Below are 23,471 nucleotides of genomic sequence, written 5' to 3' on the forward strand. Positions count from 1 at the left end.
ATGTCATCAGTGGAATCACACCAGAAACAGTTGACTTGTCAGATCCATCCCCATCACCAAACTCATGTAGTTCCTTTGAGCTAATAGACATGGATGCTGGCAGTTTGTATGAACCAGTTTCTCCTCATTGGTTTTATTGTAAAGTAATAGATTCTAAGGAGACATGGATTCCTTTCAACTCTGAGGATTCACAGCAGCTGGAAGAAGCATGTAGCTCTGGTAGGAGAAAAATGATGACTTACCATAGACAAAGACTTAATGTTCTCTCTCTCAAACTATAATATTAGTCCTTATAGCGAATGCTATTAAAAGTAAATTTTAGATTTTCCCCCCTAGGCATCCCTGATAGCGTTTTTATACAGAAGCTCTGCATTACTAGTAACCCAGACAATTGATAATGTTTAAGAATTTGGTCTTTATCTCAGTACCTATTGTAATTTCTGCATAGTTATCCAATAATATTTCTTAGTTCTAGGTTATGTTTCAGTTTTTGTTTATAAAGAGTGTGTATGTGTGGGGAGGTCACATTCACATTGTAACAGAATGAATTCTTTAATTTGTCACTTGTTTTTTTCTTCTTTTATGAAACATGATGCTAGTTACTACTTTATCATCATGATTGTCATGGTCATTAACTTACCTTTTGGTCCCTCGAGGAAAAAATTCAGAAAAGCTGTCTTATATACATTAATATATATATAGATAGATAGATAGATAGATATAGATATATAGATATATTGATTTCAGAGAGGAAGGGAGAGGAAGAGAGAGATAGAAACCTCAGTGATGAGAGAATCATTGATCGGCAACCTGGCATGTGCCCTGACTAGGAATTGAACCACAACCTCCTAGTTCATAGGTGGACACTCAACCACTGAGCCACTGGCCAGGCTTAAATACATTTTTGTTGTTGTTAATCCTCACCCAAGGATATTTTTCCATTGATTTTAGAGAGAGTGGAAGGGAGGGGGAGAGACAGAAAGAGACAAACATTGATGTGAGAGAGACCCCTCAGCTGGTTGCCTCCCGCAGACGCCCCAGAGGTTTGTGCTCTTGACTGGAGTTAAACCCAAGACCCTTCAGTTCTTGGACCAATGCTCTATCCACTGAGCCAAACTGGCGAGGGCTATATACATTTTCTTTCTTTTTTTTTAAAGGGACACTACTATCTCCTCAGAAAAAGAACAGAACAGTGTTTGGGTATTATTTTTTTCATGTTTCATTAAAACCAATAATGGTTTTGATGGTTTGTAAAATAGTGGAAGGTAGCAATTAAATTCCATTTTGTTTAATGTTTATCCAAGTAGAAAATGTTCATTCATGTGTTTCTTGACATTATTTAGAGTATAACTCAGAACTGTATTTCGGGAGATTTATTTTTATATTTGTACTTCTTTTCCTCTTCTCAATTCTTGTTAGGAAAAGATTGTAATGGGAAAGTTGTCCCCACCGATGGGGGCCGGTATGACGTTCATTTGGGGGAGAGGATGCGGTATGCTGTGTATTGGGATGAGCAAGCATCAGAAGTGAGACGATGTACCTGGTTTTACAAGGGAGACAAAGATAATAAGTATGTTCCCTATTCAGAGAGCTTCAGCCAAGTATTAGAGGTATTCCTTTTACCCCTTTAAACTAATTTTCTTTATTTTTTTTTCTTATTTAATCTTTTCTTCCTCTATGGCTTATATTGTTTTGAAAATTTCAGCAAGAGTTTGGTTCTATCTGCACACAGTTTATAGTCTTTCTTTGTGCAAATTAGTTTCAGGATAAAGTAGTTTTTATTTCCAGATTTTAAAATATACTATGGAAGTTGTTATGCCCTTAAATGAAAAAGTGTTTTCCCTAATGGTGATTATTGTTAATATTTAAACTATGACCACAGGATTTTCTTTTTGCCTTTTATTTTTCTTGCTCTGAAAACTGCCTGAAATTTGCTTAAAGTAGGACATTATTATTATTGAAATAAATATATAAAAATGTGAACAATGATGATCTCTAGTCTAGATGGTGGAATTAGGATTGATTTTTTTCTTTGTCCTATATTAATGTTGCATTTAAAAAGAATTTAAAATAAATTTGATAAATCAAGAGAAAGAGCTATATATGTAATATATTCCTAATTTTATGGAAAATATACATGCATTAATATTATTGAAAGAAATATATAAGAATGTGAAAAATACTTATCTCCAGTCTAAATGATGGAAGTAGGAGTGATTTTTTTTTCTTTGTCCCATACTATTACCTGTTGTAATTTTAAAAATGAATTCAATTAATTGGAATAGGATATTCTTATTGTAATTGTTTACTTAGTAGTATCCTCTTGAATAAGGTTAGTTTTAATAGGAAAGCAATAAGAGAAATGTAATGAAATGTGTTTTCTTTTTGTGTGTGTATGTGTGTGTGTGCGTCTTTGTGTGTTTTCTTTTAAGGAAACTTACATGCTTGCTGTAACTCAGGATGACTGGAAAAAGAAACTGGAGTCTCCCAACAGAGAAATTATTGTATTACACAATCCAAAGGTAAAGCAAATTAAAAAGCCTTTCTCTAATATTGGGATTGAAAGTTAATTGCATTACTAAGGAGAACTTTTATTGGTTTCTTTTTCTTAGGAATTCTTCTTTGGATGACCTTTGGGAATTTTATATTATGTGAACAATTATGAAACTTAAAAGTTGTAGCCACTACCATTTTTATTTACCTGTTCACTTTATACAGAATATTTTCTTAGGGAAAGTTATGCCTCTGTAAATTCAGACTATCACTAATACATTACGTGGCATGTTTTTCCATGTGTAGGCTATTGTTGAAAGTCTGTTAGCTTGATGTTTGTTTTCTTTTTTTTTTAGCTTTATTGAGATAGAATTGACAAAATTATAAGATTTTTTTAGTTTTTTAATTCTCATCCAAGGCTATTTTTATTGATTTAGGAGAGAGAGAGAGAGGAAGAGAGAGAGAGAGAGAGAGAGAGAGAGAGAGAGAGAGAGAGAGAGGGAGAGAGAGAGAAAGAGAGACATCCATTGGCTGCCTCATGTACATGCCCTGATTGGGGATTGAACTCACAATCTAGGTCAGTGATGGTGAACCTTTTGAGCTCGGCGTGTCAGCATTTTGAAAAACCCTAACTTAACTCTGGTGCCATGTCACATATAGAAGTTTTTTGATATTTGAAACCATAGTAAAACAAAGACTTATATTTTTGATATTTATTTTATATATTTAAATGCCATTTAACAAAGAAAAATCAACCAAAAAAATTAGTTCACGTGTCACCTCTGACACGCGTGTCATAGGTTCGCCATCACTGATCTAGGTGCATGTCCTGACTGGGAACTGAACCCATAGCTTTTTGGTGTACGGAACGATGCTCAACCAACTGAGCGTCCCAACTGGGCATAAGATATTTAAATTGTACAACATTAGCCAAATATATTTTCAGGGTTCTCATTTCCAACTGTAGTAATTGCATATCAAAACTCCATTTGAGATTTGACTATGTATTATGTTTTGAAAAACATGTTCCTGCCCCTCATTGTATAAATAGAGATGTCTTTAATGTAGAATATCTTCATATCTATTCATTGTGAATGTTTTATTTTATTGATTAAACTACTATAGAACCAGAAAAGATTCAGTGGTATGTGCTGAAAATAGCTTATAGGATTAAACAGTTTTTGGCATCTTTTTTATTTAAGCTTATGGTGCATTACCAGCCAGTTGCAGGGTCTGATGAATGGGGTTCCACACCCACTGAGCAGGGTCGACCAAGAACAGTGAAGAGAGGGGTTGAGAACATCTCTGTTGACATTCATTGTGGTAATGTTAATTATTAAATTTTTTTTCTGATATACTGATTTATTTATGGCTTACATTGTGACCTTTTTCTATGGCTTTGGAGTATCTCAAGGCTTAAACATGATCTTTAATTACATCAGCTTATTTGGAGTTAATATTAGCATCACTTCACCTACTACGAATCTTAATAGGTAGAGAAATCTCTTTTAAAGTTGCTAAGTATGTATAGTAGGATGGATAAAATTTTGCAGTACTAATCAGAAATTCATTAAGTACAGATGAACTGACTTAGTCCTAATTCTAAGAAATATGATTCCACCTGTTTGATTAGAAATTTAGTACTTGTAACTCCTGTAGTTGAAGATTTTCAACTAAGGAAGAGTATTTTCCAGTACAACCTTGATAGTTATCCATTGCTATCTAGGGTTGTTTATGTTTAGTTTTATAATGTATTTAACTGGATTACAAAATTCTTTTTATCTTGCAGAGGTGATAGCTTGTCTCTTGCACAAAGTCTTAGATATACTATAATTAAAAAGATGGGTTTATAATTTTAGGTTTCAAATACATGCCAGACATTATTGGTACAACTGATAAAAATTGAATATTAGGTAAGATTATTTATTAATGTTAAAAATTGCTTGAATTCAATAACTGCACTGCGGTTATGTAAGAGAATATTCTTAGGAAATATACATTTAAATATTAAAGGTTTAAGAGTATGATGTGTGCAGTCTGATGTATGCAACCTGCTCCTAACTGGTCAGAAAAATAAATGTGTATGTATGCATAATGAAGCATATTGGTAAATGTTAGAGTGTTGAATCTGGGTAAAAAGTACATGTGAGTTTCTGTACTATTCTTCCAGGTTTTCTGTAAGATTGCAGTTATTTCAAAGTAAAAAGTTTTAAAAACGTGGAATTTTTTTCACAGACTTATTTTAAGATAAATTAGAAACAAAGTAAAATCACTGTGCTTTTACTAAGAGTTATGTGCAGGATTATTTTGTGTCCATTAAATTATCTGCTCATATTTCATCTTGCTTATTTTTATAACCCATTCATTGTGAATGTTTGATTTTAGAATATGGGACTAGTTCTGTAGAATAATTTTTCTTTTTAATTTCATTTAAAGGGGAACCTTTACAAATAGACCATTTGGTTTTTGTAGTCCATGGGATTGGACCAGCTTGTGATCTCCGCTTTCGAAGCATTGTACAATGTGGTAGGTTTGCAAAGCATGTAAGATTAGGTCACTTAAGGAGAATATTAGTCAGTGCTCCTGTGAGCTGAAATAAAATGTTGTCTTTAGTCTGTTATTCCAGCTGCATAAAAACATTTGGAGCGCTCAAGACAGGTGGCAAGATAGTAAAGCTTCCCATCTGAGGCATAAAGTACTAGTGAATTCCGTAGGCTAATAGTTTATACTCTTAACTAATAACTCTTGAATGAATAAGCCCTTAATCCTTTAAAATGCTTTTATGATGTGATAATCCTATGCCTAACCATTCCAAATTTAAAGAAACTGTTAAGATGATATAGTTTAAATGAATAACAGAAACCAGTCATTTTTGTAATTTATACTGTGATAAACCTCTTGAAATACTAATTGGACTATTTAGGTCATTAGCATAACTTGATCTTGAAAGGTAGTGTCCTCTAAAACTTGATAGTATTTAAAGTCTAATTGTCCCAATTTGACTTATCCTACTGGCTGATGCTTCTAAGCCTAACCCTTCTTAGAAGGTTAAGATTGCTATAATATGAATTTCAAACAGCTGTGTATTTTTTTAAAATCTAAAATATTGGGTAGTGGTTGTTTGTAAGAACTAGAAAGTTAGAATTGGAATCTGACTGCAAGTTATGTGATATTTTTTTTTTCTTTTTAAAATTGAAACAGTTCCCATGACACATTAGAAATTTTGAAGTTAGGTTTTTCTTTGATGAAATATACTAGTATTGTATAGTAAAAGCAAGTATTAAAGGAACAGCTTTCCTTATATGCATTCATAATTTTTCTGAATACCACTTTGCTACTTTTGACTCAAGTGAATGCATGTTCTAAGCAAATGTAGATAGAGATTATATTTATATGATCTATTGCAAATTCATTGCTTCACTGTTGATGCATAAGTTAATTTTCTTTTCAGTTAATGATTTTCGCAGTGTTTCCTTAAACCTGCTACAAACACATTTTAAGAAAGCCCAAGAAAATCAGCAGATTGGGAGGATAGAATTTCTTCCAGTCAACTGGCACAGTCCTTTGCATTCTACTGGTGTGGATGTGTAAGTAATACCAACCATGATTGTAATGTGTTCTCTGATCATTAAAATGCTTAGGGATATTTCTGCAATAACTGATTGTATATTTAAAATTTTGTTCAATGAAAAGATTTTTGTACTTCTGTCTTTTTTTTTTTAGAGATACATTATTAAATGCTAAATAATCCACTCAGCCGGTATGGCTCCATGGTTGAGTGTCAACCCATGAACCAGGTCACTGTTTAGTTTCTGGTCAGGGCACATGCCTGGGTTGTGGGTTCAATTTCTAGTAGGAGGCGTGCAGGAAGCAGCCAATCCATGATTCTCTTTCATCGTTGATGTTTCTATCTCCCCCTCTCCCTTCTCTCTAAAATCAATTATAGAGATATTTAAAAAATAATAAATGCTAACTAGTACCTTGGTTTAACTAGTCCAAGTTAGGAATAAAGAGCTGTTTGTTTTTTCTTCTAGTATGTTTTACTGGCTCATTAGTATTTACCATTACAGCTTTTCTTATTTCTTTAGCATTAAAGCCAAACATTGCTTTCTCCCTATAGAGGATAAACATTTCCATCTTCGGATGTCAAAAGTCCACCTACCTTAAGATGTATATAGTATTTTGTTGTTTCTTTTTTTTTAAATATATTTTTATTAATTTCAGAGAGGAAGCGAAAGGGAGAAAGAGAGATAGAAACATCACTGATGAGAGAGAATCATTGATCGGCTGCCTCCTGCACACCCCCCACTGGGGACTGAGCCTGCAACCCGGGCATGTGCCCCTGACCAGAATTGAACCCGGACCCTTTGGTCTGCAGGCCGACACTCTGTCCACTGTGCCAAACCAGCTAGGGCTTTTGTTGTTTCTTTTATGACCATATTTAGATAATATTTGTCCCAATTTGGGAAAAAGGGAAATCCCCAAACATTAAATTATTAGCACTTATACCTTGGGATATAATTGGTACAACTCCTTTTATGTGATGGTTTTCTTAAGTTACAAGCCCAATAGTTTTGTTTGTAAATTTTATGGTAATGTCAGAGAAGATTGCCTTATATTAAGGATATTCAGCTATGCGCTCTCCAGAAAGAAGTATGTTCATCATATACTTCTACGATAGAACTAGGAGATGCTTCTTTAGAAGATAAAGAAAGCTGTCAGCATTATTTCCATGCTGGTCTTGGAAATGGCTTCCCTGATTCTGTGTCTCTAAGTTCTTAATGACCTAGGATTTGAGCATATTCCATGTGCCAGATGCTCCACTGTAGTGTTTATTTTAATGGGATGACGTTCACATCATATTTAAGCTGATGCTCAGAGGTGACTAAGGTCATTTAGCCTTCTCTAAACTACAGAAACTGTTGAATCTTTAAGGAATTTCTCTGGGAATTTTGAGAAAGTTAACTGGAAGTTGATTTAGAAAATGTCAGCATGGTTTTCCTTTGTGAGACATGAGTTCTGTTTGCCTTTGGCTTCTTTCAACTTTAAGAAATTCTACATTGAGAGCTGATCTAATTTGTCATTTGGCTTGTGATCAAACAACTTTAATGCTGAGGATTCTGGGGAAACCCTCTTGTATCTTTTGTATTTTTAACATTAAAAAAATGATTTGGAGAGAGAAACATAGATATGAGAGCAAAATATTGTCAGCTGCCTTTTGCATGCCCGCTACTAAGGATTGAGCCAGAAACTCAGGCATGTGCCCTGACTAGTAATAGAACCGGCAGACTTTTGATGCATGGGGTAATGCCCAACCAACTGAGCCATACCAACCAGGGCTCTTTTGTCTTTAAAAAAATCCTTTTTATTACAGAGAATTCTTTACACAAAAGTAGCATATATGATGAATTTTTCTGTACTGATTATGATTACCCATTCCCAATAAGCCTCAACACATTGCCAGTTTGGCCCTATCCCTGTCAACATACCCCTGTCTACTGCCCATCCCTCCATTATATTGTTTTTGAGTCAAATCACAGATATATTATTTCTTCTGTTAGCTTTTTCTGAATACCACTTTGCTACTTTAATGATGTGATAATCCTATGTAAATGCTTCAGTTTGTATGTTTTAAAGGACTTTTAATAAAATACAACCGTAATACTATTCACACCTAAAAATTCTTAATATCAGCAAATATACAGTGTTCAATTTTCCAATTTTATAATAAATCTTATGATTTATATACACACACATATATAATATATACATACACACAAAATCGATGTTTTTCTCTCTCTAATAAAATGCACACATATATACATATATACATACATAGTTTAAGCTAGAATCCATGGGTGCCTTTTAAGTCTCTTTTAATTTCTTTTTTTTTTTTTTTTTTTTATATTTTATTGATTTTTCACAGAGAGGAAGGGAAAGAGATAGAAAGTTAGAAACATCGATGAGAGAGAAACATCGATCAGCTGCCTCCTGCACATCTCCCACTGGGGATGTGCCCGCAACCCAGGTACATGCCCTTGACCGGAATCGAACCCGGGACCTTTCAGTCCGCAGGCCGACGCTCTATCCACTGAGCCAAACCGGTTTCGGCTCTTTTAATTTCTTGATTACTTTTTCATCTGTTATTTTCTTGCAATTTATGTATTGAAGAAACTGAGTTGTTTGTCTCTGAATTTTGTTGATCACATCCCTTTGGCTTCATTAAACCTTTCTCTCTGTCCTCTATTTCCTATAAGTTGATAATTGCCTCTTCTATCTTTAACTATCTAAGTCTAAACTTGGAGGCTAAGCTAGATAACTTAGAGGAAGTTACAGAATGTATTTTGGTTTTCTTTTTTCTTTTAATATATTTTATTAATTTCAGAAATAGGAAGGGAGAGGGAGGGAAACATTAATGATGAGAGAGAATCATTGATCGACTGCTTCCTGCATGCTGCCCTACCTAGATGGAGCCTGCAACCTGGGCATGTGCTTTGACCAGGAATCGAACCCTGATCTCCTGGTTCATGGGTTGACATTCAACCACTGAGCACTCCGGCCAGGTGTATTTTGGTTTTCTGCTTAAAACATCTTTCCTTTTTTTCAGAGATCTACAGCGAATAACCCTGCCCAGCATTAATCGCCTAAGGCACTTCACCAATGACACAATTCTGGATGTCTTCTTCTACAATAGCCCCACCTACTGTCAGACTATTGTGGACACAGTTGCTTCTGAAATGAACCGAATATATATACTTTTTCTGCAGAGAAACCCTGATTTCAAAGGGGGTGTATCCATTGCTGGTCATAGTTTAGGTAACAAATGAATTCTCTGTAACCAGAGAGGACGATCACACTTTTAGGACACCTGTTTTTGAAGAACAATGTCTTTTATCAGTATCAGATGCAGAGGTCTAGAACTGGTCTGTGATGAAGAATTTGGAAAGGGTTGGAAGGGTGGTGGTGGAGTGGAAAGAAGACTCCCTGCTTCATAGATTTTGCTACATGGGTAATTGACTTATTATTTTTTCGTATAAAAGACAACTATTTAGAAATTGTTCCTTCTTTCTTCTATTTTACTTATAGGTTCGCTTATATTGTTTGATATCCTAACAAATCAGAAAGATTCTTTGGGGGATATTGACAGTAAAAAGGTAATTTAGATGTTCAGATAGGTTCTCTTTGCTTAGTAAGAATTTTTTCACTTAGTTTAGTCTCATACCATAACTTCAAATTTACATTTATTTTAATAGACTTGTGATTATCTCTGTCATTCTTTGATGATAGAAGCAAGATAGCAATACACTTCTAGAAATATTTGCCAGTCTAAAATAACTATACATATCTTATTTTCCATTATGAGTATATACTACTGATCTATTATTAGAATTATAAAATTGAGCTGAAATGGAGTTTGCATATGATAAAATGAAGAATGAATTAGATACAGATTGATATAATTTATAGTAATTGTTTGAAAGCAGTGGGAGGACTTAGTGTTTAAACATCTTTTAGTAAAATAAAGTCCTCTGAACACTTATCTCTAGTGCTGAGTTAGTACTTAGCAAAACTGTCTTATATTTTTTCTCTCTTTGATGCAAATGTCCTGTGAGTTCTCCCAGGGCAGGGGCTTTGCCTTAGATTGTTTTATGTCTTAGACTATATCCCTAATAAGAGCTCAGTAAATGTTTTGTTAATGATAGTGAACAATGCTTTGATAATTATTCACTCATTCATTTATTTTAAAACATATTAAGTTTCAGATGAAGTTGCAGAAACTTAAAGATCAGCACCTCTTAATTTATATTTTGTATAAATCACAATTTAAAGTTAAGATACATCTCTGTGGAAATCTTAGCTAGTACATATATTTATTGTAAAATGGTATTAATAAAGGAAAATATAAGGAATGTAGAGAATAATGAGCTTTACAATTTAATTTTTAGGATTCACCAAATATGGATCAAGGAGACACACCGACAATAGAGGAAGATCTGAAGAAACTTCAACTCTCTGAATTCTTTAGTATCTTTGAGAAGGAGAAAATAGATAAAAAAGCTCTGGTAAAAAATAACCTTTTATAACTTCATGCCATACCATTTTTAATATTTTTAATTGTTTCATCATACTGCTTAGTAAGAGCCTGCCCTTTGGAAGCATTTTAGTCATAAATACTTTGTTATCATTAGTAATGTTCTTTAGCATTATTTATGTGTCTTAAAATCATATCAGGTGATCTTTGCTTTGTGGGAGTTTAAAGTTCAGAAAAGTCATATTGATATGCATATAGCAATAGAGCAAAGATTAAAAAACAGCACATCTCAGAAAACATGAGAGCAAGAAGAAATGACCAGTAACTATTCCAACTCTTATTTTCTGTTATACTTTCAAGAGCACTACTATAGATATTTGCTTGTTTAGTTTTTGTTTTTTTTGCCACTTATATTGTGTTTTTACTTTAGTTTTGATATGTTAATTCAGTGGATATTTAGTAAATCTTTACTATATTATACCAAGTACTAAAGATAGAGTGGTGAATAAGACAGAAATGGTCCCTAACCTCATGGTGTTTATAGTTTACGGCTAAAGACACCTATTAAGTAATCGAAAACAAAATTAAATTACAATTGTGATAAGTTCTAAGTAGGAAAAGTACACAGTGGTATAAGAATGCATAGTAGGATGAACTGATCTAGTTTGGGAGGGTGAAGGAAGACTTCCCTAGTCAAGTGAGTAGCACATCAGCTGAGTCTTGACTGTTATTCTGTTTCATGCTCTCTGTTTGCTTTATGTTCTTACTGTTTGTGTCCAGGAGTAGGAATATTTCTCAGGATGTGACAGCCAAGTGAGCATGGAAATCAAGGAGGGTTTTTCTGTCATGAACTTAAATACCTACTTCTGTTGATTTTTAAAAATAATACAGTGTTATCTATATTAATATAGCATTGATACTATAGTATTGATATTTTAAATTCTTCTTTAGGCTCTTTTATGAATAAAATACTATTTCCTTCTCTAAGTTATTAATGATGTACTACTAGGAAGCCCTAGTAATATAAATCAAAGAATAGCAGAGTACTTAAGTCTTATCCTTCTAAGAGAACAGGGCATTTAATTGATTTTATTATACCTAGAAATAAGAAAGATATTTGATTTTCTATCCCTAGGCTTTATGTACAGACAAAGATCTTCAGGAAATTGGAATTCCCTTAGGACCAAGAAAGAAGATATTAAATTACTTTAGGACCAGAGAAAATTCAATGGTATGTGCTTAATATATATAGTTTATAGCAGTAAACAATTTTTTACATCGTATCTTTTTGCTTTGTGAAGTCTAGAGAGCTAAATAATTTTGTTAATTGGTTTTTGGCTCTATTCAAGAAATTAAACACATTTATTGATGCCTTGACAGTATTATTAGCTTAAAAAGTCATATCTCCCCTAGACTCTTGCTACAATTCTCATTTTTCTTTTTTTTGTCTTGTAACCGCGTTATTGAAATATAATTTACATCTCATACCATAAAATTCTTCCTTGAAGAGTTTACAATTTAGCCCTGACTGGGTAGCTCAGATGGTTAGAGCATCGTCTCAATACACCAAGGTTGTGGGTTCAATCCCCCATCAGAGCACATCTTCTAATTAATATATATACATATAAAACAGAGAAATATGCTAATTAACTGGGACGCTGCAACAGGTCACCCGGACAGGAGGTTGCGCGTGCAGCGTCAGGGGCAGGGGCAGGGGCAGGGGCGGCAGAGGCCTGATCAGCAGCAGCTGCAGCTGCTTCAAGGGCCGGAGAGGGAGGCAGGCCTGACGGGAGGGTGGGCGGTGCCGCGCGATTTGGAATCGCCCTGGGCTCCTAGTACTAGTATAAGAATCAGTCAGTGAATGAATGCATAAATAATTGGAACAACAAATTGATGTTTTTCTCTCTCTAATAAATAAAAAATATACAATTCAGTGGTTTTTAATATATTCAGAGCTGTGTTACCATTACCACCGTCTAATTCCATTACCCTCCTCCCCACCAAAAGAAACCTCATACCCCTTAGCAGTCACTCCTATTCCTCCCTGCTGTGGACCACTGATCTGCTTTCTGCCTTTATGGATTTTCTTATTCTGGGCATTTTCCTATAAATGGAATCACACAATATGTGCCTTATTGTAACTGTCTTCTTTCTCTTAGCATAACATACTCAATGTTTGTCCATGTTGTAATACTACTAATACATTCTGTTTGGCCCCTAAATTCCTTTCTGTATTTTAGTAGTTAATTATTTTTCAACTTTTTTAGCAGGTTGCTCAGTTCTTATTTAAGGCCCAGTATTTGCATCATTTTCTATACCCATAGAGACATTCTACTTGCTTTCATCAGAAAGGTATAGCACTTTATTGAACTCCTTAGCAATCCTCAACATTCTTTTCCACAGTGCTCTGCTATTGTTTCCTCTCATGATGGTTGCCTAGATGGCTGTGTACCACTTTCATCATTTTAGAGCAAATAGGGATGTCAATTCATAATTCAAGCCAACTTTTGTTTTTATCAACTTTATTGTGTTTTCATCAGCTTTATCTTGTTTTCTGAGAGACTTGTCTTGGAATTATTGGCTGTCATTTCAGAACTTTCCCACACATTTTTTCAAACCAATAGAAAACTATATAATCCTTTGGATATTTTTTTACTGCATAGTTCCACAAAACTATTTTTATTCTTTAGGGCATTATTACATCAACTCCACAATCAGCTTCAGGGTTGAATATGTCTAATATCCCCAAAGAATCTGAGTTCTGCAGTAGTGCTGATGGTACTGGAAATGACTATCTGGATGTTGGCATTGGGCAGGTAACAATACTAATTCTCTTTGTTCATTTTATCGCCTGCCATTCATATGGTAAGAACAGATGTAACTTGTTATTGAGAAATGCTTTTAGCCCTGGCCAGTGTTTCTAAATGGTTAGAGGGTCTCGGGTTTAATTCCTGGTCAAGGGTATGTACCTGGGTTGCAGGTTTGCTCCCCAACCCAATCCAGTTGGGTGCAGGAGTCAACCAGTTGATGTATCTCTCTCACATCAAATGTTTCTTTCTTTTTCTCTCTTCCCTCTTTGCCCCCGTCCTCCGTTCCACTCTTTCTGAAAAAGCAATGGAAAAATATCCTCAGGTGAAGATTAACAAAAAGGAAAAAAAAATAGAGTAAGAGTGATGCTTTTATTTTCTCCTTCCAGGTATCTGTAAAATACCCTCGACTCATCTATAAACCAGAAATATTCTTTGCTTTTGGATCTCCCATTGGAATGTTTCTTACTGTCCGAGGACTAAAAAGAATTGATCCCAACTACAAATTTCCAACATGCAAAGGTTTCTTCAATATTTATCACCCTGTAAGCATTGGACAGCTCTTGTGGTTTACCTGAATATTAGGTTTTATGGTAAAGACCATATAATTTTCTGTTGTGTTGTTTTACTTTTTATGTACTCTTCTCTAGTAATGAGATAACATAAATAGTATGAGTTCAGAAGTGATATGGCAGAACAACTGTGCATTTAAAAAAAAAATGAGCTTATAATCATTCTTGCCTGATAAACATTAGCAGTTCCTCAGACTATCTTCAGCAAAGGTATAGGTAGCTGTTGTTTTTCCTATGTAGTTTGATCCTGTGGCCTATAGGATTGAACCAATGGTGGTCCCAGGAGTGGAATTTGAGCCAATGCTGATCCCACATCATAAAGGCAGGAAGCGGATGCACTTAGGTAAGACTGAGTATAGAACTTGCTAATTCCAGACCTCTGGTCAGTGCAAACTGACTACCTCATTCACTTTGTTTAGTTGTATTGGGCCCTAAACTCATGGTAAACCATGTAATTTTCTTTATTCATATGTGTTTCAGAACTGAGAGAGGGCTTGACCAGGATGAGTATGGACCTTAAGAACAACTTGCTAGGCTCACTGCGGATGGCCTGGAAGTCTTTCACCAGAACTCCAGACCCTGTCTTACAATCTTCTGAAACCACAGAAGAAACTGAAGCAGAACCTGTGTCAAGTTCAGAGAAGCCTAGTGGTCAGTGACACTGCACATTGATTTCCTACATCAGGCCTGATACGAGGGACTCCATGGTGTATAGTTCTTATTCTCAGAGGGACTTCTTACTTGACCCTGTTTTATTGTATAGGACCCATGCTGTGAGTCATGATGGGCCTTCATCTCTGCTAGCCTTTTCTATCATTTAATACCCACAAATTATGGAAGAACATTATTTGTGAAGAAGAATGTCAAGAGAAGCCAAGCATTGATAATGAGACTTTATTAAAACATCCCCAACTTGGGATCTATGGGGGTAATGTTAAGAGCCTACTCTCTGAAGCACCTTTTTTTTTTTTTTTTTTAATATATTTTATTGATTTTTTACAGAGAGGAAGTGAGAGAGATAGAGAGTTAGAAACATCGATGAGAGAGAAACATCGATCAGCTGCCTCCTGCACATCTCCTACTGGGGATGTGCCCGCAACCCAGGTACATGCCCTTGACCGGAATCGAACCTGGGACCTTTCAGTCCGCAGGCTGACGCTCTATCCACTGAGCCAAACCGGTTTCGGCTGAAGCACCTTTTACAGGGGAATGTCTGTGTATTCATGGGCCAGTTTTGTTTCCCTGGCTGGGGACTAGCTAGGATACTCTCCTCTTAGTTTTACAGTTAACATTGTATTTTTTTATTTAGTTTTCAACTGTCTAAAGAGTTTTATCCCTGTGCTTGCATTTCGTTTATAAACTAAAGGTAAATGAATTAGCTATCAAAGGTGCAAGAAAGAAAACAGGGATTAGATAAATTCAGTGTGATCTGAGAGCCTTTAAAGGAAGATGGGAGAGAGCTTTCTGAAGAGAGAGTAGCTCATCTTACAGTAAACTTGGAGTCCGAGTAGAGGTAAGGAAGCCTGGAGGCTTTAGGATCTTATTATGGTTCTTCCATATCCAGATGTTAACACAGAAGAGACCTCTGAGGCAGTTAAAGAAGAAGTCCCCCCGATCAATGTGGGAATGCTGAATGGAGGCCAACGCATTGACTACGTGCTACAGGAGAAGCCCATTGAGAGTTTCAATGAGTATTTGTTTGCTTTACAAAGCCATCTATGCTACTGGTAAGTGTGGGCATTTTTTGTTTTATTTGTTTTCATGTTTTTGGTCTAATTGTTTCATAGTCTCCAGGGGATCACTGATCTGCTTCTGTCACTATAGATTAGTTTGCACATGACTTTTATATAAATGGAATCATACTATATACTCTTTTTTGTATGGCTTCTTTCATTCACTGTGTTGTGTGTATTGGTAGTTCTCTCCTTTTTATTGCTGAGTAGTATATATCTGTACCACAATTGGTTTAGCCATTCATTCACCTGTTGATGGACACTTGGGTTGTTTCTAGTTTTTGGCTGTTACTGAACTGCTGTGTTCAAGATTTTGTATGAACATATTCTTTAACTTCTCTTGGGTAAATATCTAAGAGTAGAGTGATGGGTAAAATGATTTTTAAAAGAAATTGCCAAACTGATTTTCTGCCAGCATTTTCCATTCTCATTAGCGGTGTTTGAGAATTCCAGTTGCCCCATAGCCTCAACAGCACTTGATATGATTGGTCTCTCAACCTTTCTAAATGGGTTGTTATGGCACCTCATTACAGTTTTAATTTGCATGTTCCTAATGCATAACGACATTGAACGTATTTTCATGTCTTTGCCATCCATACATCTTCACTGGTGAACTATCTATTCAAATCTTTTCCCCATTAAAAGTTGGATTATCTTAGTAAGTTGCAAGAATTCTGTGTTCTAGTTACAAGTCCTTTACAGGTATATTTTTCCCCAGGATGTGGTTTGTTTTCCATTTTATTTTGAAAGCAGAAGTTTTTGATTTTTATGAAATCCAGTTTATTAATGTTCATGTTTCTGGACATTTTTAAGAAATATCTGCCAAATCTAGCCTTTAAGATTTCTTCTGTGTTGTAAAAGTTATATCGGTTTAGCTTTTAAAGTTAGGTCTATGATCCATTTTGACCGAGTTAATTTTTAATATGATGTGAGGTTAGGATTAAGGTTTATTGTTTTGCAATTGTCCTAGCAACAGTTGTTGATAAGTTTATTGAGAACCACTGAATTGCCTTTGCTATATTTTGTCCCATTGATCTATTTATCTATCATTATGCCAGTAAAACAGTCTTGATTACTATAGCTTTGTAAGTCTTAGAAATCAGGTATGTGGGTCCACCAATTTTATTATTTGAAGTTATTTTAGCTATTGAAGGTCCTTTGCATTTCCATAGAGGGGTGTGTGTGTGTGTGTGTGTGTGTGTGTGTGTGTGTGTATATATATATATATATATATATATATATATATTCCTAAATATTTTTATTTATTGTCTAAAGTTTTACATATGTCTCCTTTTCCCCCAATTGATCCCCCCCACCCCCCAGCCATTCCCACCCTGGGCAAGCCCCTACCACCCCAGTGTCTGTGTCCATTGTATGCATGCATATTAGCATAACCAAGTCCTTTGGTTGCTCTCTAACCCTCCCCTCCCCTACCATTTGTCTCTAGATTCATCTATTCTTGTTCATCAAATTATGTTGATCATTATATCCCACATATGAGTGAGATCATCTGATATTTATCTTTCTCTGACTGGCTTATTTCGCTTAGCTTAATGCTCTCCAGTTCCATCCATGTTGTTGCAAATGGTAAAAGTTCCTTCTTATTTTATAGCGGCATAGTGTTCCATTGTGTAGATGTACCAGTTTTTTAATTCACTTATCTGCTGATGGGCACTTAGGCTGTTTCCAACTCTAATAGAACTAGACCTAATAAATGAATTTGGCAATGTAGCAGGATACAAAATTAACACCCAGAAATCTATGGCCTTTTTATACACCAATAATGAACTCACAGAAAGAAATAAAAAAACAATCCCATTTACCATTGCACCAAAAAAATTAAGATACCTAGGAATAAACTTAACTAAGGACGTAAAAGACCTGTACTTGGAAAACTTCATGACATTGAAAAAAGAGATAGAGGAAGACATAAACAAATGGAAGAACATACCATGTTCATGGATTGGTAGAATCTACATCATTAAAATGTCTATACTACCCAAAGCAATCTACAGATTGAATGCAATACCTATTAAAATACCAATGGCGTATTTCAAAGATCTGGAACAAACGCTCCAAAATTCATCTGGAATAAAAAAAGACACTGAATAGCCACAGCAATCCTGAGAAAGAAGAATAAAGTTGGAGGGATCACAATACCAGATATCAAGCTATATTACCAAGCCACAGTTCTCAAAATTGCCTGGTACTGGCACAAGAACAGACATATAGACCAATGGAACAGAACAGAGAACCCAGAAATCGACCCAAGCCATTATGCTCAATTTTATTTGGCAAAGGAGGCAAGAGCATACAGTGGAGTCAAAACAGTTTCTTTAATAAATGGTGCTGGGAAATTTGGACAGATATATGCAAAAAAATGAAACTAGATCTCCAACTTATACCATACATAAAAACAAACTCAAAATGGCTAAAGGACTTGAATGTAAGATGGGAAACCATAAAAATCCTATAAGACTCCATAGGCAGCAAAATAGCAGACATGTCATAGCAATATCTTTACAGACACAGCTCCTAGGGCAAACAGGGGTGAACAGTTTGCTGGCTGGTATGGCTCAGTACTGAGTGTTGTTGACATATGAACTAGGACAGTGGTTGGCAAACTGCAGCTCGGCAAACCGCAGCTTGCGAGCCACATGCGGCTCTTTGGCCCCTTAAGCGTGACTCTTCCACAAAATACCGGCTCTTCCACAAAATACCGACTTCTACGCATGGGCCACGAAGTTTCAACTGCACTGTACGTGCGCGCCCGAACGTGGTATTTTGTGGAAGACCAACACTCAAGGGGCCAAAGAGCCGCATGTGGCTCGTGACCCGTGGTTTGCTGACCACGGAACTAGGAGATCACGGTTTGATTCCTGGTCAGGGCACATGCCTGGGTGGTGGGCTCGATCCCTGGTGGTGGATATGCAGGAGACAGCCAATTGATGATTCTCTCTCATCATTGATATTTCTATCTCTCCCTCTCCCCTTCCTCTCTGAAATCAATAAAAAATATATTTCTTAAAAAGGGAATAGTTCTTGGTTATTTACTGCTAGTTTTTTTATATTACTGGACATACCGGTAATGCTAGACTTCCAAACCACTGCCAATTACATAACCTTTGAGTCTGACTTTTTGCAGTAGTAAAAAGATGAATCTGCAAGGTGTTGCATAGATTGAGTTAATATATGTAAAGCATCTAGTTGCCGAAACCGGTTTGGCTCAGTGGATAGAGCGTCGGCCTGCGGACTGAAGGGTCCCGGGTTCGATTCCGGTCAAGGGCATGTACCTGGGTTGCGGGCACATCCCCAGTGGGAGATGTGCAGGAGGCAGCTGATCGATGTTTCTAACTCTGTATCTCTTTCCCTTCCTCTCTGTAAAAAATCAATAAAATATATTTAAAAAAATATATATGTAAAGCATCTAGTATAAATGTTAGTTCCTTCTTTTTTTTTTTGGTATACTTTATTTTTTAAGTTCCTTCTTTTTACAACATAATTTTTTCTCCTTACAGGGAGTCTGAAGATACAGTATTGCTGGTCCTCAAAGAAATCTATCAAACCCAGGGTATCTTCCTTGATCAGCCTTTACAATAAAAATGAATCTTCTATGGCTATCTAATGTAAGTTTTTAAATGTCATGTATATAGCATAGTTCCTACATATTAACATGTTATAAAGAACTAAGGAGTTGGGCTCTTTATAAATATACTTTTCTGTTGCCTGTCACTAAACTCTAATTTTTCTATGAAATGTTTTAGTTATTATTCATTTTTAAAGGGACTCTGATTAACATTCATGGGGAAAAGGTATATAGTGCTGTGATTAGTGTGTATGTGAGCGTGCATGTGTGCACACGGGCTTTGCTAGTGATTTGGCCCAATAATATTTGTCATTTTTAGGATCCAAACTCAGAATCTTAATAGTTCTGATCATCTAAGAATTACCATGGCAACAGTTATAATTTTAATTACAAACAGCCCATCCTGAGATTTACTCGGTCTTTTAGATGTGTATTATATCTAACTAGAGGCCAGGTGCACAAATTCTTGCACGGTGGGGTCCCTTGGCCTGGCTGCCTATTGGGGGGCTGGCTGGCTGGGGGGAAGGGACTGTGGGAGGTTGGCTGGCCAGGGGGAGGGGTCGCAGGAGGTTGGCTGTGGGAGTGCACTGACCACCAGGGGGCAGCTCCTGCGTTGAGCGTCTGTCCCCTGGTAGTTGGTGCGTATCATAGCTACTGGTCAACTGGTCATTTCGGTTGTTGGGTTGTAACGGTCACTTAGGCATATATATATATAGTATTTATTAGGTTCTGGCATTCTCCCTTGGTGCCTTCCAGTTGTGCCTGCATGGTGACTTCTTTTCCCCTTTCTCCCTAGATGGACATGGAGGGGTCCTTCAACAGAAAATCCACCTGTTTGTTGCTGCAGTTTTCCTCTCAGCTGCGTCATTTCTTGCATGTTGCCTGTCACTCACCGTTGGGGGCTTTGGAAGATTATCTTCCATTTTGGAAGTGAGTGGAAAAGCAAAGGAAAGACACCCTATTATTTTTTACCACTGGCTTCATATAAATACTTGCCATTCTTTCTTTATAGCTGGGGGTGGTTTGCGTCCTTAATTCTTTGATGACATTATATAGGTACCAGACTTTATTGCCTATCACTTGAGATGGTAGTAAATCTGCTTTGAGTTTGATTTGTTTTGGGTTGGTAAGATTTTTCCTAGGAAATGTTTTAGTTTGGAAGCACACTGTTGAGAGTCAGCAGGTAATTGGGGCACATTCTTCTCTCACTAGTGTTCTCTGCATTGAAGGCTACGTCTAAATGGATATGGAAAAGACTGTTGGGCAGTCAAATTCTGTTGAGCTATCTTTTCTTTTCTATGAATTCTGCATGAAGAAAGACTAAAATGTAACTTGAAGAAATTATTACTTACTCTCTACAATTGAGTGACAGGTTTATTGTTAGGAATCACTGATGCTATGCTGTTCATTGTTTTTCCAGCTGTTTGGATTCCTCTGAGAGTCTAAAGTGGACAGTTTAGTTCACATTTGGTACACCTTTATAAAGCAAAGATGCTGTATATCTCGATGAAGTCTGATTTATTATTTGGTAGTAGCTTCTGTTCTTAAGTTGAGGGTAAAGCTATAAAGGCTGACAAACCTGAAATTATACAGCCTTGAATAAGTAAAATCTTACTCTTGCATTTATGGTGAAATACAATTTGTGTCAGTCACCTGCCATGTTAACTTGAACGGAGGTAGTATTGTGTGTCCTCTTTAAAAACACCTTGTGAGCATCATTGCCTACTTAGGGACCCATACAGCAGAGCGCTTATTTAAAAGGCTCACGGCACAGGCAGTATTGGTTGAGCAGGTAGGTTTGGCTATGCAGTAGTCAAGGAACAGCTACTCCAGAGTCAGTGTCAGAACATGCAAAGTGAGATGTATCTTGAAGAAAATGGGTGAATGTGACTGATTTTTTTCCAAGGCATCTACTCACCACTGTCTTTCTCATTGGTCAGTTTGTCATTGTCTTTGCAGTGTTCTTTGTGATACACTCCTCTCAGATTTCCACAGGCCATTGAGTGGCATGCCAGGCAAGCTGTTTTTTGTTTGTTTTTAATAAAGGTAGCAAGGTATTGTGAAAGCACTGGCATTTAACATTCACTTAAGCCATCCCTTGGAAAGTAGTGTTTATCCCTTTCTGAAGAAAAAAGGAAGGGGAAAATTAATTACTGTCATCTAGAGATGGTAGAGGTGAGGTTGGGGTATAGGTCAGAGCCTGGCCTTTCTTTGCCCATCTGCTTTATAGACTAATGATGACTAACCCACTAAGTAGTTTCAGATAATATTGAATACTTTATTTCCTTTGTATGTAAATTCTGAGTTTGAAATAAGGGTTGAGAATTAAGTAGCATTCAATATATATTAGAGGGGAAGCTTTTGCCCTTCATATCAGCAGAATTGGTACTATTTAGAAGTAAACCAAAGGACAAGCAAGAGTGAGTATAACCAAAGATGAACGGCATAACCCTGGATAGCTGGATAAACCACTGCTTGTTATAAGAAATGTTTCTATCCTGCTGGTATGGGGCAGTAACTGTGAAAGAGCTTTATATGTTGTCTATCCACCTATGGTGTTATCATGATTATATATTATAGAGGGTAATAAGCTTGATTTTTTCCTCTGGAAACAAATATTTATTTATGTAGTTGTACAGCTTTATAAAGAAAAGTAATGAAGGCAAATAACTTAGAGCTAGAAATTCTTAAGTATTTTTAGAATCTACCAATTTCAACATCTGCAGAATAAGGCAAGCTTGAGTGGATAGCAAAATTGTCTCTTAGTTTCCGTCTGTCCTTAGTAGTTGAATCAATGGATATCCTTAATGAAGTTATACTGTCAGTAAAGGTTAATTGTTTCACAATTAACCAGTCATCTCTGTACTAGTCATAACAGTGAAACATTAAAAAATGATGACCAAATGGATGTCAAATATACTCTTAAATAACACCTAACATAGCAAGTTTCACTTGATTCAGAGAACTGCTGGGTAGGTGAACACGTGGAGGTGCAGTGCAGGGAGTGGTGCGCCAGGAGAGGGCATGGAAGTTCCCCATCCCTTCCCACCCTGGCCTTGTGCATTGTCTCCATCTGGCTGCTTTTGCATTCAGCTGTCAACGTAAGAACATCCAGACCTGCCTCTCTCCGTCCTTGCATGTCCACTGCCTTAATCATAAGCCCTAAAGACGATTAGTTTTGGTCAGCAGCAGCCTTAAGTACGAAGCCTCGGGTCTTATTAACATGACCATTTTTCTTCTTTGTATTTTTTGCAACTTCCCCAAATCTCCAGAAAGATCAGATATGCTTATTTCTTGTTCAGTTAACAGCCAGATGAAGAGATTTCATAGGGCCAGGTCTTGAACAAAGTTTCTGTTGTCTTAGAACTTGGGGGCCCTTGCATGCTGGCCCATGAAAGGATTCCGATTCCTCAACTTGGCAACCCCAATAAGCTTGATTTAAGTCCTTTATTCAGTTGTATATCTTGTTAATCATTTTTTTAATTAGTTGACATACAATAGTTTCAGGTGTACAACCCAGTGGTTAGACATTCTGTAGTTTACTAGGTGACCATCCTGATAAATCTCGTATCCATAGGACACCATACATAGCTACCAGACTGTTATTGACTATATGCCCTATGCTGTACTTTATATCCCATGACTGTTCTGTAACTACCAATTTATACTTGTTAATCCCTTCAACCCCCCTCCCATCTGGCAACCATTAAAATGTTCTCTGTATTTATGAGTCTGTTTCTGTTCTGCTTGTCCGTTTGTTTTTTTAGATTCAAGTGTTGATAGGTTAAGTATTACTGCCATTTTATTATTCAATTTTGGTCTTTTTTCCCCCCTTCTTCCCCTTCCCCCAGAAGACCCTTTACCATTTCATGTAATACTAGTTTGGTGGTGACTAACTTCTTTAGCTTTTTCTTGCCTGGAGAGTGCTTCTTTATATGATCATCACTTTGAATATTTCTTGCCAATCCCATCAGGCTTGCAAAGTTTCTGTTGAGAAATCAGCCGACAGTTTTATGGGAGCTCCCTTGTAGGTAACTATTTTTCTCTTGCTGCTTTTAAGATTGTTTTTAACTTTTTGCTTTTTAATTATGATGTGCTTGGTGTGGGTCTTTTGGGGTCCATCTTGTTTGGAACTCTCTGAACTTCCTGGATTTGTGTGTCTATTTCCTTTACCAGGTTAGGGGTTTTCTGTCATTTTTTTCAAACAGATTTTCAATTTCTTGCTCTCTCTTCTCCTCTGGCCACCCA

At 36.3% G+C, this 23,471-nt stretch overlaps 1 protein-coding gene across 1 annotated transcript; it reads left to right on the forward strand.

The window, feature by feature from the left end:
• On the forward strand, positions 1–22,946 carry DDHD2 (DDHD domain containing 2). Its single transcript, XM_036298483.1, is given in 18 exon segments — positions 1–34; positions 37–219; positions 1,420–1,610; positions 2,433–2,522; positions 3,696–3,816; positions 4,930–5,019; positions 5,945–6,080; positions 9,101–9,309; positions 9,580–9,647; positions 10,440–10,556; positions 11,661–11,756; positions 13,216–13,341; positions 13,722–13,877; positions 14,145–14,247; positions 14,385–14,555; positions 15,469–15,631; positions 19,156–19,263; positions 20,020–22,946. Coding segments are annotated over 17 exon segments (2,136 nt in total). The 3' UTR covers positions 19,238–19,263; positions 20,020–22,946.
• The last annotated feature ends 525 nt before the right edge of the window (positions 22,947–23,471 follow it).

This window comes from Myotis myotis, unplaced genomic scaffold, assembly GCF_014108235.1.
Source record: "Myotis myotis isolate mMyoMyo1 unplaced genomic scaffold, mMyoMyo1.p scaffold_m19_p_3, whole genome shotgun sequence".
NCBI classification, from domain to species: domain Eukaryota; kingdom Metazoa; phylum Chordata; class Mammalia; order Chiroptera; family Vespertilionidae; genus Myotis; species Myotis myotis.